Source organism: Myotis lucifugus, unplaced genomic scaffold (genome assembly GCF_000147115.1).
Source record: "Myotis lucifugus unplaced genomic scaffold, Myoluc2.0 scaffold_308, whole genome shotgun sequence".
NCBI lineage: Eukaryota > Metazoa > Chordata > Mammalia > Chiroptera > Vespertilionidae > Myotis > Myotis lucifugus.
In genome coordinates, this window is record NW_005871356.1 from 378,978 (window position 1) to 394,844 (window position 15,867).

The 15,867-nt window shown below is 37.1% G+C and overlaps 1 protein-coding gene across 1 annotated transcript in view; it reads right to left on the reverse strand.

Moving 5' to 3' along the window:
• Positions 1-15,867, reverse strand: part of CUNH4orf17 (chromosome unknown C4orf17 homolog) — a 26,480-nt gene continuing 10,613 nt past the window's right edge. Inside the window, exons 4-8 of the mRNA XM_006100296.2 lie at positions 7,798-7,938; positions 4,460-4,541; positions 3,227-3,419; positions 1,625-1,668; positions 1-212 (exon numbers count right to left, since the gene is read on the reverse strand). Of these exons, the coding sequence (XP_006100358.1) occupies positions 1-212; positions 1,625-1,668; positions 3,227-3,419; positions 4,460-4,541; positions 7,798-7,938 (672 nt within the window). The remainder of the gene's footprint in view (positions 213-1,624; positions 1,669-3,226; positions 3,420-4,459; positions 4,542-7,797; positions 7,939-15,867) is intronic.

The following is a 15,867-nucleotide window of genomic DNA, read 5'->3' on the forward strand; positions in this document are numbered from 1 at the left end:
TTAGATTTTTGACCTTTGGTATGTTAAAGGAGAAAATGTTCTCTGGGGAGAGAGATTGTATTCTTGGTGTATACTCCTTGCTGACATTGGTTTTGTTGATATGCTCTCCTGAGTTTTAGGCCTGGGAGGAGAGTTTGATTTGCTGAAATATTCTGTAACTGGGATTGTCATCTTATTTCTTCTTATAAACATTGCAGGTTTGTGCTCAGCCTCTAAAATAGAAAAAAATCGAAATAAGATCATAATTGAGACATGGGACACAGCTTCTGCCATGTTTTAGTAGCAAATAACATACAAAAAAATCTATATGAAGTTTAGGTGAACCAAATACACTCCAAATTCATAAAATAATCTATTCTCATCTTTTGTATCATCTGCTCATCTTGAATGAGTTATTTGTTCTATTGCATGTAGGTATGTTCTTTGCTCTTAGAATTAAACATTACTTTGGTAAGAATAAATTAGGGCTTTTGATGGGCATCATGGGACTAATGAGAAAAAGGAGAAGGATCTATTGTCTTGATAGACAAAAAATAGACAAGTTTGTTAAAACAAGTTATTTGCACTCATGAGACCTCTACAAGGCCTACATGGTCACATCCAAGGAAGAATAAGGATTTGGGGAGATGCTAAATATTAATACTGGACACAAAGGTGTATGATTTAGGGATTCTTATACAAAAGTTTTCCAAATATCTATACAGGGTAAAATAGATTTGGGACCAACAGGTAAAACATAAAATTGAATAATAGAAACATCACTATCAGGATTTTGTAGTCCTGTGGTGAAGAGTTTTATAGAAGACAGATACAATAGACAATCCTTGGCATGTCAGAATAAGGGGATATTTTCTAACTTCTAAATTACACTTATTATTGCCTATTAGCAGATAGAGCCCCTTTTGGGTTGGTTAACTCCAACAGAACCCGCTAGCATCTAGAGTGACCTCCAGGAATTCTAATTAATTACCACATCATTCCTGGTTTAAGGGGAACTTGTAGAAATAATAAGGCAGACTTTTGTTTGAGGCTAGTAGACATAGTTTATAGCCATTGCTCTATAGTCATTGTTACTGTGCTTGTTTTAAGGCTAGGAGCTACCAATCCCACAGGGATATTTCAGTGGGGCTATTTTGGATCAATGTAGGTCTTTCCACAGTTCTTGAGTTTTCGTGGTCCAAATCATAGGCTGGGGCTGGGCTTCTGGGAGGGACACAAAACTGCTCCTCTCTTTCATATACCAGCTATCTCATGGGGCATCTGCTGGCTGATTGCCATTTTACTGTTTTCTCTCGTTGACTTTGTGTCTAGTGAAAATCATTTGGCTCAATGACAGTTAAGCTGTGAAGAACCAAAACTCTGAGATCATTGTCTTTTTGTTAAGTCAATCCAGGGCTCCTCCTGTCACCTAGAATTCCCTGTGTCCTTCTGTCTTGCTTCTCAAAGAGTGTCTGTCCCTGAGGCACTTAACCTTTCAATACAAATTTATGTCAAATGTATCTCTATGAGAAGTTCAGCAGATGCTGCCCCTTAGAGTAGCTGGAAGTCACTATTGTAGTTTACTAGCAAGATACTTACTGGTCTCCTTATAACAATTCAGTAATTATCACAAACTATACTTAACCTTTTGGTACCACCTTATTTTCTTCAGATCCTTGACTTGACACTCTAAATCAATTGGAGAAAAAGAAAATGAAATTCACAGATACAAATAAGTATTTTTCTATAGGGTGCATTATCATCATATAAGCTAAGTAATGTTGTCTTAAATAGCCTATTCCAATTCTTTGTGTTTCAAAGTAGATAGTATTAAATGTATTTTCCAATGAAAAATTCTTCTGACTTTGGGTAAATATCTAAACTAGTGCTAAGGTAGAGAGACTGACCCTGACAACCTCCCAGTTTCTAATTTTTTTCTTTTAGTCCTCACCTGAGGATATTTTTTTTTATTGATGAAAGAGAGAGAGAGAGAGAGAGAGAGAGAGAGAGAGAGAGAGAGAGAGAGAAACATCTGTTAATCAGTTGCCTCCCATATGTGATTGAATACCCTGACCAGGAGTTGAACCCACCAGTCTTCAGTGTCTGGGACAATGCTCTAACCATTTAGCAACACCGGTCAGGGCATGCCGATTTCTAATTTTATGAAACTTTAAGGTGGAGACAAATTGCAATGCTACAAAATTCTCCTCTGTCTTAATGCTTTTTAAAGTGACCTATTATGTGTTTTGAATATTTACTGTCTCTGAATTTAAGTTTTATTCAACTTTTAATTTTAAAGCAACCAGATTCTCTCTCCCAGCTTAAATAACATCTTACCGCATTCTTTCATTATGATGTTATACACAAAGATGCATTTTCTTTTGTCATTGAAATTATAAGATTTAGAAAGAATTTCAATTGAAATATTTCCCAATCCCCTTAATAGTTATTTTTCCCTCTGACAACCCCCAGGAGTATGTCAAAGATAATCAAGTGAAGCAATGTACTTTAACCTTCCATTGTTTATACAAAAAAATGATGCCTCTATGATACGCATTTAACAAGCTATACAATAGCAATACAATTTAGATTTTCTTTATAGCTTTTATTTTTAGGTAAACTAAAAAATATACTATATTTTCTTAGATTTTGGGTGGCTACTCTTGCCCTTAGAGCAAGTATGTCAAACTCGCGGCCCATGGGCCGCATGCCTCTTTTATTTGGCCTCTGTTAGCCTTTGAGTTTGACATGCTTGCCTTAAAGAAAAGTTTGCTCAAAAAGAAAGGTTATTGGGTAAGGAAGACCTAACCTCTGCAAAAATGCTTTGAAAAATAGTATTTAGCCCTAGCTGGTTTGGCTCAATGGATAGTGCATCGGCCTGCGGACTGAAGGGTTCCAGATTTGATCAGGGCACATGCCTGGGTTGCAGGCTCGATCCCCAGTAGGGGGCGTGCAGGAGGCAGCTGACCAATGATTCTCTCTCATCATTGATGTTTCTATCTCTCTCTCTCACTCTCTCTCCCTTTCTCTCTAAAATCAATAAAATATATGTATTAAAAATAGTATTTAGAGTGATTTTCATTACATTTATGAAAGTGAAAAAACCCTACAAAACTAAATACACATTGTTGTCATTTACTGGATAAAGAGGAGTCTTAAAAACTCAGCATGTTTCTAAATATTATGAAAAGAGAATTCGAAGTCTTCATGTACATATGCCCTCTACGTGGCCAGGGTGTCTAATTACCTGGCCAGTTGATGTCCTTCTCCAGGTCTGGGCAGCACTTTTGATTTCACAGGTGAACATGAAGGAGATTTAACTTTGGTTAGCTTCTCAGTCACCGCCGCTGGTTCCGCGGAGACGCTTCTTCTCAGAGGGCGAGTCAACAAGTTTATCTCAGACAGCTCAGCATGAATCAGAGCTGAGACCCACTCTTTCTCTGATTTAACAAAAGGGGTGAGAGCGGCATGAAGGTTGTAATGATCACTGTCTAGACACACTGAACTACTTTTCTTATCCAGCACACCGGTGTAAAGGCTGCTGATCTGTTTTCTGGGTGGGCCCCTATGTGGGAATCAACATTTCTGCAGAGAAGTTGTTTTACAACAACCTAGTTTCTGATAGTTTGTGGTACTGTAGTGCCCAGAGTAGTTAACTCGCTGAGGGATTGCCCATGAATGGCAGTGGAGTAGTTTTCAAATATTGAGTACAAAACTCAGCCTTACAGGCCACTGCCACATGAAAAAAGAAAAGAAAAGAAAAAGTATACCTCTAAAAATAATAAGTACAATGTGATCTTACAGATGGATAGTTAAATCATAGTTACAAGCATATCTAGAAAGAAATACACTGTTCACTGAAATGATGTCTGTGATAGTTTTATTTATTATTATTGGTCTTCTTTTATTTTTTTCTGGCTCCTCCCCAGCCCCTAACAATAAGCACTTATTTCTTGTGTAATTTTTTGTTACATTCTTAAAAAGGAAATATAATAGAGAATAACTAGAGACTTCTTACCCCCAAATACTTCTCAATTGCCTGCCAAGTAGTCTTGAATTCCTGGGGTAAGGAACTATTTCCAAAATGCTCCCACTTAAAATATTAGTCTGTTTTGGCACATTGGTATTTCCGAACTTTGATTAGTGCAATGGTTCTCAAATAGTTGTCCCCAGACCAGCATTATTGACATCATCTGGGGAGACTTGTTAGAAATGCAAATTCTCAGGTTTTACCCACCTCAGATGTTTGACCTCCGTCAGTCTGATGGCCAGCTAGGTGTGAGGATAGCTGCTCTATGCTATTTATGGTTGTCCCATTAAGACTGGCATGTGTTTTCATGGAATAGGCCAAGAAGGGCCTAAAGGAGGCTAGGAGATGGTTTGGGTGGGGAATTGGCAGAGCTGTTAGAATCTGGAACTTGGACGGCTATGCTACTGGCATCCATACCAAAGGGAGAAACAGGCTCTGTGTTAATCTCACCTTTTGAACTTGCGTGAAGCAGCCACTGTAGAACTTCGGCCAGAGAATCAGTATGTAAAATGTTACAGAGCTTTGCCAGAATCTGATACAGAATATTAGAATTACATGGTGAGCAAATAAATGGCACAAGGCTTATAAAGTTCCCTTTACTTTCTCCACAGTCTCATCCTCCCAGATGTCACTATGTACACAGTGTTCAATTAAATCAATTGGGATTTTAGCTTGGGAGCCAGCAGAATCTTTAAAGAAACAACACCTCCAATACAAGTAGTAATAGTTTAGGTTACAGGATGCGGCTTCCCTTGTTTTGTCTGTTCATTACCAACATCATCTGGAGGAGACATTTGTTTTTCTTCTTTTGGGGAATTGATCCTTTCCCTTTGCACCATGGGATTCTAATGGGGACCTTCCAGTTACAGCACTGTCCCTTTTGTACTGCCTGCTCCTCTCTACAGGGGTGAATCGAGCTGGATTCATCATTGTTCTTCAGTTCCCTGAATAGTGATTGGCCCAATGGGATAGGAATCTAATTCCCGTTTGTAAATCAGAATCCTTCTTTGACAGTTTTTATCAGGAGGTAAGGGCTGAAGTGTGGATGATAGAGGAGATTAATATATGAAATAATGAATTCTAATAAAATGGACTATAATAAGTATTAAAGTGCAAAGTATTAAGCTCATGATATTTCCAGTTTGACCCTAAACTCCATCTGCTGTTAGAATTTAGACATATCTGAAATTCATACCTCTCTCCTTAACTTCAGTCCTATGTAACCATCAGTCTACTAGATGTATCCACTTAGCTGTACTATAGTTACTTTGCACAAAATATCTAAAACTAAATCTCCATCTTTCCCTCCCTAAAACCTGCACTGAACTCGCTGTTCCTCCTGGTTCCCCTGTCTCAGTGCACAGCACCAGCACATATGAATGTATGTCCAAGGCACAGCCTGGGATTCATCCTGGACAATGCCAAACAAGTTCAGTAAATTTTTCCTTCTAAACACTTCTCAGATATTTCCATTTCTCTCTATCGGCACAGCCTTGACAACCCAGTCTCACCCATCATCAATTCTTCCTGGAGATACTGCAGCATCTTTTTTCCTAGTCTCTCTGCCTGAAATATTTTTTTAAAATGCTATTAATTCAACAAATATTAGTGTCTGCTATTGATCTAGATACTGGAGATATAGAATTGAAATTAAAGGGCAGAAAAATCCACTGCCTTATATTGACTTTGTTATATTATTAAGAATCTTGTCCTCAATAATGTCACATCCTGAAGACAGCAAATTAAATTTGCTCCTAATTTTACAATAAATCAATAGCTATGGCAAAAATAGGAAGAAGAACCCTTTGTACCCTCTGAGCCACTCTGTCTCTAATGGTATTTTCATCAATATGGTGATTGTGTCTTACTCCCAGCTTCTTTAACTGATAGATTATTCATTGACCAACTTTGAAAGAATATAAGCATCCTTTTAGTGAGAGGGAGTGGAATATGCTCTCCCTTCTTTTCACTGAGTTTTGTTACAGAAGGTAGTAAATATATTGGCAGGTGAGTTTCATCTGTTGAAATTTGATTTTAGGATTTGGGAGTATAGGTCCATAGTAGCCCCTACTGTTGGGCTAGAATACCCTATTGGTTTTATGAGGTTTGACCTTTCTGGGGTCTCAACTGAATTCCTGGTGTGCTCAACAGGGTCTCTTCAATCTGGCAGGTCAGAAGTCCAGCTTCTCTAAGCAACGTGCTGCCTCCCATCAGCCTCCTCCCGCCAGGTTTCAGAATCTCCTCCTCTGCAGGCGCAGCTTATACTGGACTAAAGACTCGTGCAACCCTGGGCAGATTTTTGGAGCTCATTCTCTCCACAGACCCCTTTTCCTCAGGATCTTAATTTCCAGCTACTTCAGCTTCCCCCAAACCTGACATCATTATCCTTTACTGTTAACATAGGTCCTTATCAGGATTATTCAATAACAACCCTTACAAGCATATCAAACTCACAGCCCGTGGGCCGCACGTGGCCCACAATAAATATTTTTGTAGCCTAGCCAATATAACGGTGTGAGCAATTATTTACAATTATGAAAGGAAATAAGTCTCCTGTCAGATCCAGAATTACTGACATTCACCTTGGGTCAATTTTGAAAGTAATCACGGCGAAGAAGATTTCCCCCAAAGTAGGAAAGATAGTAGTAGAGAAGAAATTCCAAGTGTCAGGAAGAAAACATTAATTTTATCATTGCTCTTGTTCTTTTTTTATACTATACTTTTTGAAACAAACCTTCATTTCTATGAAAATTGAAGCTTTTGTTTTGTTTTTGCGGCCCACATAAACTTAAACCTTGTTTATTTGTTCCAAGTTAGCTTTTGAATTTGACATGCTTGCCTTACAACATGCCCTGTTAATTTGCAATTGCTACTACTGATACTTATTTTAAAATTCTGTCAGAGTTATCATTACAATATTTTGGCCCTTAATTCATTGTAGTGAGTCTTACAGTGAGGTAAGGTGGAAGCTACCATGGGATCTAAAGAAGGGAAACATGGGAAACATAGGACCAAGCTTGTTTGGAAAATGCCAAGCCCTTCATTATGTCTAAACCAAATGCTGTGGGGGTTTTTGTTTGTTTTGTTTTGTTTTTAATTTTTATTGGATTGGAGTGCCATTCGTTAATAAAACTATATAGGTTTCAGGTGTAAAATTCTATAATATATCATTGTATATTGTATTGTGTGTTCACCCCCCAAAGTCAAGTCTCCTTTCGTCACCATTTGTTGCCCCTTTACCCTCTTCTACCCCCTTTTCCTCTGGTAATATCCATACTGTTGTCTATGAGGTTTTTAAAATCCTTCACCTTAAACCAGTGGTTCTCAACCTTCTGGCCCTTTAAATACAGTTCCTCATGTTGTGACCCAACCATAAAATTATTTCCGTTGCTACTTCATAACTGTAATGTTGCTAATGTTATGAATCATAATGTAAATATCTGATATGCAGGATGGTCTTAGGCGACCCCTGTGAAAGGGTCGTTTGACCGCCAAAGGCTCGCGACCCACAGGTTGTGAACCACTGCAAACAAACAAAATAGGGACAGACTCATAGATACAGAAAACAAACTGACAGCTGTCAAACACTGTTTTCTTAAGAGTGATGGGATTCCAAGGAGAAGTAAGACTACAAGATAGCATTAGGACTTGGATTTCAGGCTAAGTGGTTTTAAATCAATTCAGTTTTCCAAGGGGAACCCAAGAGTTTTAAAGATGCTAAGAGATGTGAATTATTCTTGTTTGTTCATGCTGTACCCAAGTTGGAGATTAAATAAACTTGCCCTTACTTTGATTTCCTGGTCCAGATAGTTTGGTATGCATATGGTACTCTCCTTGGCGTTAGTCTTGGTACTCAGCATCTCCGAAGAACAAGAGCCCGTAGTAGAGCATGCCTTGGGAGGTGAGGGTGGATTTTTTACCTCACTTTCCTAAATCAAAGATATAATAAATATGCATTTTCATCCACTTATATTTTGTTTAAAAATTAAATGTAAAACAAATCAGAAATATTGTAGCTAAATGAGAAACATACAAAAAAGTAAAAAGGGGTTAGTTTTAACATTCCCTTAAATATCTAATTTTCAAATATTTGCATTTGGAGACAGAACAAATAGTAATACATTATTTACTTTTTGTGAAACCATTTAAAACCCTTGGTTGAACATCAACATAGTAATTTTTAAATGTTTAATGTGTAAATTTTATTTATATTGCTGTTTCAGATAAGAACAAACTCATGACACATAGTAAGATTTTCTGTGGAGTTGGGAGTCTTTCTCTTTTATGATTGGAAAAGTTAGTCAAGAGGTTTTGTGGTGTGTCTGTGGATAGTGTGAACTGCTGTCTCCTTACTCTGCTAAATGTCAGCTGAAAGCTGGAGGATTAGAGAAGAAAACTTAATTGTTTCCCTTGATTAGTAGGAAAAGGAAATAGAAAGTCTATTTTCTTGACTTGGGAGGTAAACTATACTGTTTGCCATAAAAAAAATAAAAAGAAAAGAAAAGAAAGGTTGTAAGAGCATAAAATCCAAGCAGGTATGGATGTGTGTGCCTATTCCAATAAAGGCTTTTTAACCTTCAGAAGCAAGTGATATACAAAGACACACAGACACTAGTGGCTGAATGTGTCAACAGCTGGGGACTATGATGACTGGGCTTGATTGAACAATGTTTAACTGTTGACGTTTAGTGAAATTAAGCTGTATTGTTTTAGATGCATTCTTTTGTTTAAGTTTCTTATGTAGACTTCTAGTTTTGGGGAATAGTAACCCTCCCACTAAGTATAACTACAAGGCAGGTTAAAATAAAACAACAATAACAAAAAAGCAATGTCAAGGAGTGAATTAAATAGAGATGAATAGGTCAAAAGTGAAAGGGAAGTGAGAAACTTGAAGCTAACCAGTGCAATATCCATTTTGCCCTTAAATCATTGACCTTGGAGAATGAGAACTTTCCTTTTGATCTAAAGGTCCTGAAAAATAGGACTTAAAGTTCAGGACCCAGACAGGAGCCCCCCAAGGGCTATACTCTTAAAGTGAAGGTGACGTATAAACGTAACAGTCCTTGAAGAAATATAGTCAGAGATCAAGGTTTAAACATGGTTTAAATTGATTTAGGCTTACAGGGTCTTTGGGTTCCTATAGAAACAAACACAAATTCTCTCCCAAAGAAAATTCATTTACCATGGGCTTCAGATTCCTACACATAATTTTTCATACATAATATCCAGCAATTGAGCTGTGACTCAAGAAGAAATATAATGCAAATTAGAAAAAATTTTAACTACTGAAAATGTTACATAGCACAATTATGAAAGCAGCTAAAGCAATCCTCAGAGGGAAATTTACAGCTTTAAAATATATACATTAGAAAGATAAAAGAAACTAGACAAGGAACAATAAGTATGTAAATGGAAAGAGAAAAAATATAGTAGTAATCAACAAACTAGAAAAGAAATATATAATATAGAGGATAAAAAACACAAACGTTTATTCTTTGATATAGTAATAAAATTGATAAACTGTTGAAACTTACCAAGAAAAAGATACAAATTAATAAAACTGATATGTAAAAGAGTACATATAACATATCCTGCAGATATTTTAAAAAGAATATGAGGATATTATGTATAACATTGTTGATAAATTTGAACGTTTATATGAAATGAATAATTTTTAGAAAAAGAATATATTACTAAAATCAATTCAAGAAGAAATAGAAAACCTGAACAATTCTATAACAAAATAAATTTCAAATCAAATAATATTATCAGGATTGAAGACAGTAATTTAGTAATAATTAAAGGTTTATTTTATCAAGAGGACATAAAAAACCTAAATAGTTATATTCCTAATAAAAAAAAAGGTTCATATGACCTGTTTAAAAAAATGATAGGAGTGAAAAAAAAAAAAGAAATCCACAATTATAGTCAGAGATTTCAACACCTCTCTCAATAATTGATAGAAAAAGTAGACAGCAAATCAATAAGGCCATTGAAGACTTGAATGAGAATATCAACCAATTTGACCTAATTGATATTTATGTTACATTATACCCAACAACAGCAGAAGAGTGAACATTCCTTTTCATGGATACCTAGAACATATATCAAGATCAACCATATTCAGGGACATATAACAAATCTCAATTAATTTAAAAACTTTCAGAGTATTCTGGGCAAAGAGCAATTAGCTGGTGTAGACATTCATGTCCCTGTAAAGGGTGTTGGTCACATTGCCCAAAATTATTGCAATCAGCCAGTTCTTCTCTAAAGTCCGGTGACCTATTAACAGAAATATGTGAATGAGGCCTACAAGAAGGAGAGCAAAGACATCCTAACACAATATGACTAGACCCTGCTGTCAGCTGATCCCCATCACTGTGAATTTGAAAAGCTCAGGAGCCCTGGTGCTCACTGCCAGAAATCTTTCTGATAAGCCCACCATGGGGATCAGGCTTCATCTTTATTTATAATAAGCAATGGTTGTGGAATTTAAGGTTTCAAAAAAAGTATATTCTCTGGCCACAATGGAATTAAACTAGAAATCAAGCACATAAAGATATCTTAACAATTCCTGAATGTTTGGAAATTAAGTAACTCATGGGTAAAAGAAGAAATGAAAAAGGAAATTAGGAAGTATCTTGAACAGTATGAAAAGGAAAATTCAAAATAATAAAGTTTTAGGGATACCACCAAGGCAATATTTATAGAAAAATTGTAATAATACATGATTATATTAGAAAGAAAAAAGTCTCAAGTCAATGACCTAAACCTTCATATTATATAGATACAAGCTAAAATCAATTAAATGAAAAGCTAAGTCTTTAAGAAGATCAATAAAACTCATAAACCTCTGGCTACATACATCAAGAAGAAAAAAATCATATAATCATTAAAAGGATATTATATGAATGACTTTATATCAAAAAATACAACTTAGATAAAAATGTACAAATTTCTTAAAAAATGTAATCTATCAAAACTCACTAAAGAAAAAATAGATGACCTGAGTAGCCTATATCTATGAAAATAAGAAATTAAATTTGTAGTTAAAAAATCTTTACTCAAAGAAAAGTCCAGCCCTGATGGCATCACTGAAGATTTCTTCTAAACATTTAAGTAAAAAAATAATACCAATTCTACATAAAATTTCCCAGAATATTAAAGAAGAGTTCCCAACTTATTCTATGAAGGCATTATTATGCTGATACCAAAAGCAGTAGAAGACATTACAGATAAACTGCAAGCAAATATTCCTTATGACCATGGACATAAGAATTATAAATGATATATTATGAAATTATATAGAAAGGATAACACTGAGGAACCAAGATGCCGGCATAGGTAAACGCCTGTACTTGCTGCCTCCCACAACCACATCAAAATTACAGCTAATAGGTGGAATCTCAATACCAGATATCAAGCTTTATTACAAAGCCACTGTTCTTAAAACAGCCTGGTACTGGCACAAGAACAGACATATAGATCAATGGAATAGAATAGAGAACCCAGAAATCGACCCAAACCACCATGCCCAATTAATATTTGACAAAGGAGGCAAGAGCATACAATGGAGTCAAGACAGTCTCTTCAATAAATGGTGTTGGGAAAACTGGACAGATACATGCAAAAAGATGAAACTAGACCACCAACTCACACCATACACAAAAATAAACTCAAAATGGATAAAAGACTTAAACATAATACGGGAAACCATAAAAATACTAGAGGAATCCACAGGCAGCGAAATCGCAAACATATGCCGAAGGAATTTCTTCTCTGATACTGCTCCTAGGGCAATGGAAACTAAAGAGAAAATAAACAAATGGGACTACATCAAAATAAAAAGCTTTTGCACAGCAAAGGAAACCATCAACAAAACAACAAGAAGGCCCACTACATAGGAGAACATATTTGCCAATGATATCACCAATAAGGGTTTAATCTCCAACATTTATAGGGAACTCATGCAATTTAACAATAGGAAGATAAACAATCCAATCAAAAAATGGGCAACGGAGGAGAAAAAATGGCGGAGGCTTAGACGGACGTGTTGGTGCTTTGTCCCGGAGCAGATAAGGGCGAGCAGCTGAAACGGGTAACAATCAGCCCGATCAAGCTAAGGAGGTTCAGCTGAGAGACAGTCTGCAGCCAGGAAAGACAGAGAACTCCTAAAAAATGGGGATGGTTAGAGATTGAGGCTGAAACCTCCCCCTGGGCGCCAGCGCAGCGGCGAGACCGCGCCATCTTGAGAAGCTGTTATCCGCATCCAGAGATCGGCTACTAACCCAGAGGCAACGACTCTCAAGCAGCGCGACTGCAAGAGTCCAGAGGAGTCCTGCATCCCTACACGGAAAGCATCTACGTGAAGCCTCCCCCCACCAGCCAGAAGAGCCAACACAGCTGTGAACAACACCCACCAGAGGAGCTGCTGCCAACTGGAAAGCAGCTGCTACCGCAACCGTCTGAGCAGCAACCACAACCCAAGGAGCCCCTGCCACCCAGGGAGCAGCCACTGAACATCTCAACATCTACATATGTCAGCAAGATCAAACATGGGTAGGCAAAGAAACCCCCAAAGGAAAGAAAAGGAGGACTCGCCAGAAAAGCAGCTAAGTGAGACAGAGGCATGCAACATGACAGAAATAGAATTCAGAATAAGGGTCCTAGCATGCATAAACCGGATGGAGGAAAAAATCAACTACTTATGCAAGAAGCAAGAAGAAACAGATGAAAAAATCAATAACTTATGCAAGACCCAAGAAGAAATGAAGAGCGATATAGCTACAATAAAAAACACCATTGAAAGCATCAATAGTAGACTAGGAGAAGCGGAGGACCGAATTAGTGAATTAGAAGACAAGGAAGCAAAACACACCCAAACTGTACTGCAATTGGAGAAAAAAATTAAAAGACAGGAGGAGAGCCTAAGGGAGCTTTGGGACAACATGAAGCGAAACAACATACGAATAATAGGGGTGCCAGAACAACAGAAAGAGGAACAAGGATTAGAAAACCTATTCGAAGAAATAATATCAGAAAACTTCCCTGAGGTGGGGAAGAAAAAAGTCACACAAGCACAGAGAGTCCCAAACAAGGTGAACCCGAAAAGACCCACACCAAGACACATCGTAATTACCATGGCAAGTGTTCAGGACAAAGAGAGAATCTTAAAGGCTGCAAGAGAGAGACGGAAAGTTACATACAAGGGATCTCCCATTAGACTATCAAATGATTTCTCAACAGAAACACATCAGGCCAGAAAAGAATGGACGGAAATTTACAAAGTGATGCAAAGCAAAGGACTGAATCCAAGAATACTCTATCCAGCAAGGCTATCATTCACATTTGAAGGGGAAATAAGAAGCTTCACAGACAAAAAAAAGTCTAAGGGAGTTTATCACCACCAAGCCAGCAATGCAAGAAATGCTAAAGGGACTGGTGTAAAAAGAAGAAATAAAAAGCTCAGAAAGAAAACAGCCACACACAAAAAAAGAAATGGCTACAAACAAGTACCTTTCAATAATAACTTTAAACGTAAACGGACTAAATGCTCCAACCAAAAGACATCAAGTGGCTGAATGGATAAAAAATCATGACCCATACATTTGCTGTCTACAAGAGACCCACCTCATTAAAAGGGACTCACACAGACTGAAAGTGAAGGGATGGAAAAATATCTTCCAGGCAAATGGAAAGGAAAAGAAAGCTGGGGTAGCAATACTTATATCAGACAAAATAGACCTCAAAGTGAAGGCCATAACCAGAGATAAGGAAAGGCCACTTCATAATACTAAAGGGATCAATACAACGAGAAGATATAACCCTGGTAAACATTTATGCACCCAATGCAGGAGCATCCAAATACATAAAAAAAACTCCTGGAAGATATCAAAGGAGAGATCGACAACAATACAATCATAGTAGGGGACTTTAATACACCACTGACATCACTGGATAAATCCTCTAGACAAACAATCAGCAAAGAAACAGCAACCCTAAATGACTCACTTGATCAGATGGACTTAATTGACATCTTCAGAACACTTCACCCCAAAGCCACGGAATATACATTCTACTCAATGGCTCATAAGACACATTCAAAAATAGACCACATATTGGGTCACAAACAAAGTCTACCCAAATTCAAGAAGATTGAAATCATATCAAGCATCTTCTCAGATCACGATGGCATAATATTAGAAATGAACTACAAAAAAAACAACCCAAAATACTCAAACACTTGGAAGCTGAATAGCATGTTATTAAATATTGATTGGGTTACCAATGAGATCAAAGAAGAAATTAAAAGCATCCTGGAAACTAATGACAATGAAAACACAACAAGCCAAAACCTATGGGACGCAATGAAAGCAGTCCTGAGAGGGAAGTTTATAGCTCTACAGGCCTATCTCAAAAAGCAAGAAAAAATGGTAGTAAATCATCTAACTCTACAACTCAAAGAATTAGAAAGAGAGCAACAAGAAAACCCCAGAGTGAGCAGAAGGAAGGAGATAATAAAGATTAGAGCAGAAATAAATGACATAGAGACCAAAAAGATAATACAGAAAATCAATGAAACTAAGAGCTGGTTCTTTGAAAGGATAAACAAGATTGACAAACCCCTAGCCAGGCTCACCAAGAAGCAAAGAGAGAGGACCCAAATAAACAAAATCAGAAATGATAGAGGCGAAATAACAACAGACCCCACAGAAATACAAATGATTGTTAAAAAATACTATGGACAGCTCTACTCCAACAAACTAGACAATCTGGAGGAAATGGACAAATTCCTAGAAAAATACAACATTCCAAAACTCAATCAGGAAGAATCTAAAAATCTCAATAGGCCAATAACTATGGAAGAAATTGAAGCAGTCATCAGAAAGCTTCCAGCAAACAAAAGCCCAGGGCCAGACGGCTTCACAGGGGAGTTTTACCAAACATTCAAGGAAGAACTAAAACCCACCCTCCTCAGACTACTACAAAAAATCCAAGAGGAAGGAACACTTCCAAGCTCATTCTATGAAGCCAGCATCACCCTAATACCAAAACCAGGTAAAGACAACACAATGAAAGAGAATTACAGGCCAATATCCCTCATGAACATAGATGCCAAAATCCTCAACAAAATCTTAGCAAATCGGATCCAGCAGTACATCAGAAAGATCATACACCATGACCAAGTAGGATTTATCCCAGGGATACAAGGATGGTACAATATACGCAAATCAATAAACGTGATACATCACATAAACAAATTGAAAGAAAAAACCACATGGTCATATCAATTGATGCAGAAAAAGCATTCGACAAAATCCAACACCCATTTTTGATAAAAACTCTCAGCATGGTGGGAGTAGAAGGATCATACCTCAACATAATAAAAGCCATATATGACAGGCCCACAGCCAACATCATACTCAATGGACAAAAACTAACACCATTTCCCCTAAGAACAGGAACAAGACAAGGATGCCCACTCTCACCACTCCTGTTCAACATAGTCCTGGAAGTATTAGCCATTGCAATTAGACAAGAAGAAGAAATAAAAGGCATCCAAATTGGAAAAGAGGAAGTAAAACTGTCCTTATTTGCAGACGACAGGATATTATACATACAAAACCCTAGAGACTCCGTCAAAAAACTACTAGACTTAATACATGAATTTGGCAAAGTAGCAGGATACAAAATTAATGCCAAGAAATCTGAGGCATTTCTATACACCAATAGTGAACTTGCAGAAAGAGAGATTAAAAAAACAATCCCATTTACCATCGCACCAAAAAAATTAAGATACCTAGGAATAAACTTAACTAAAGAGGGTAAAGACCTCTACTCAGAAAACTACAGGACGT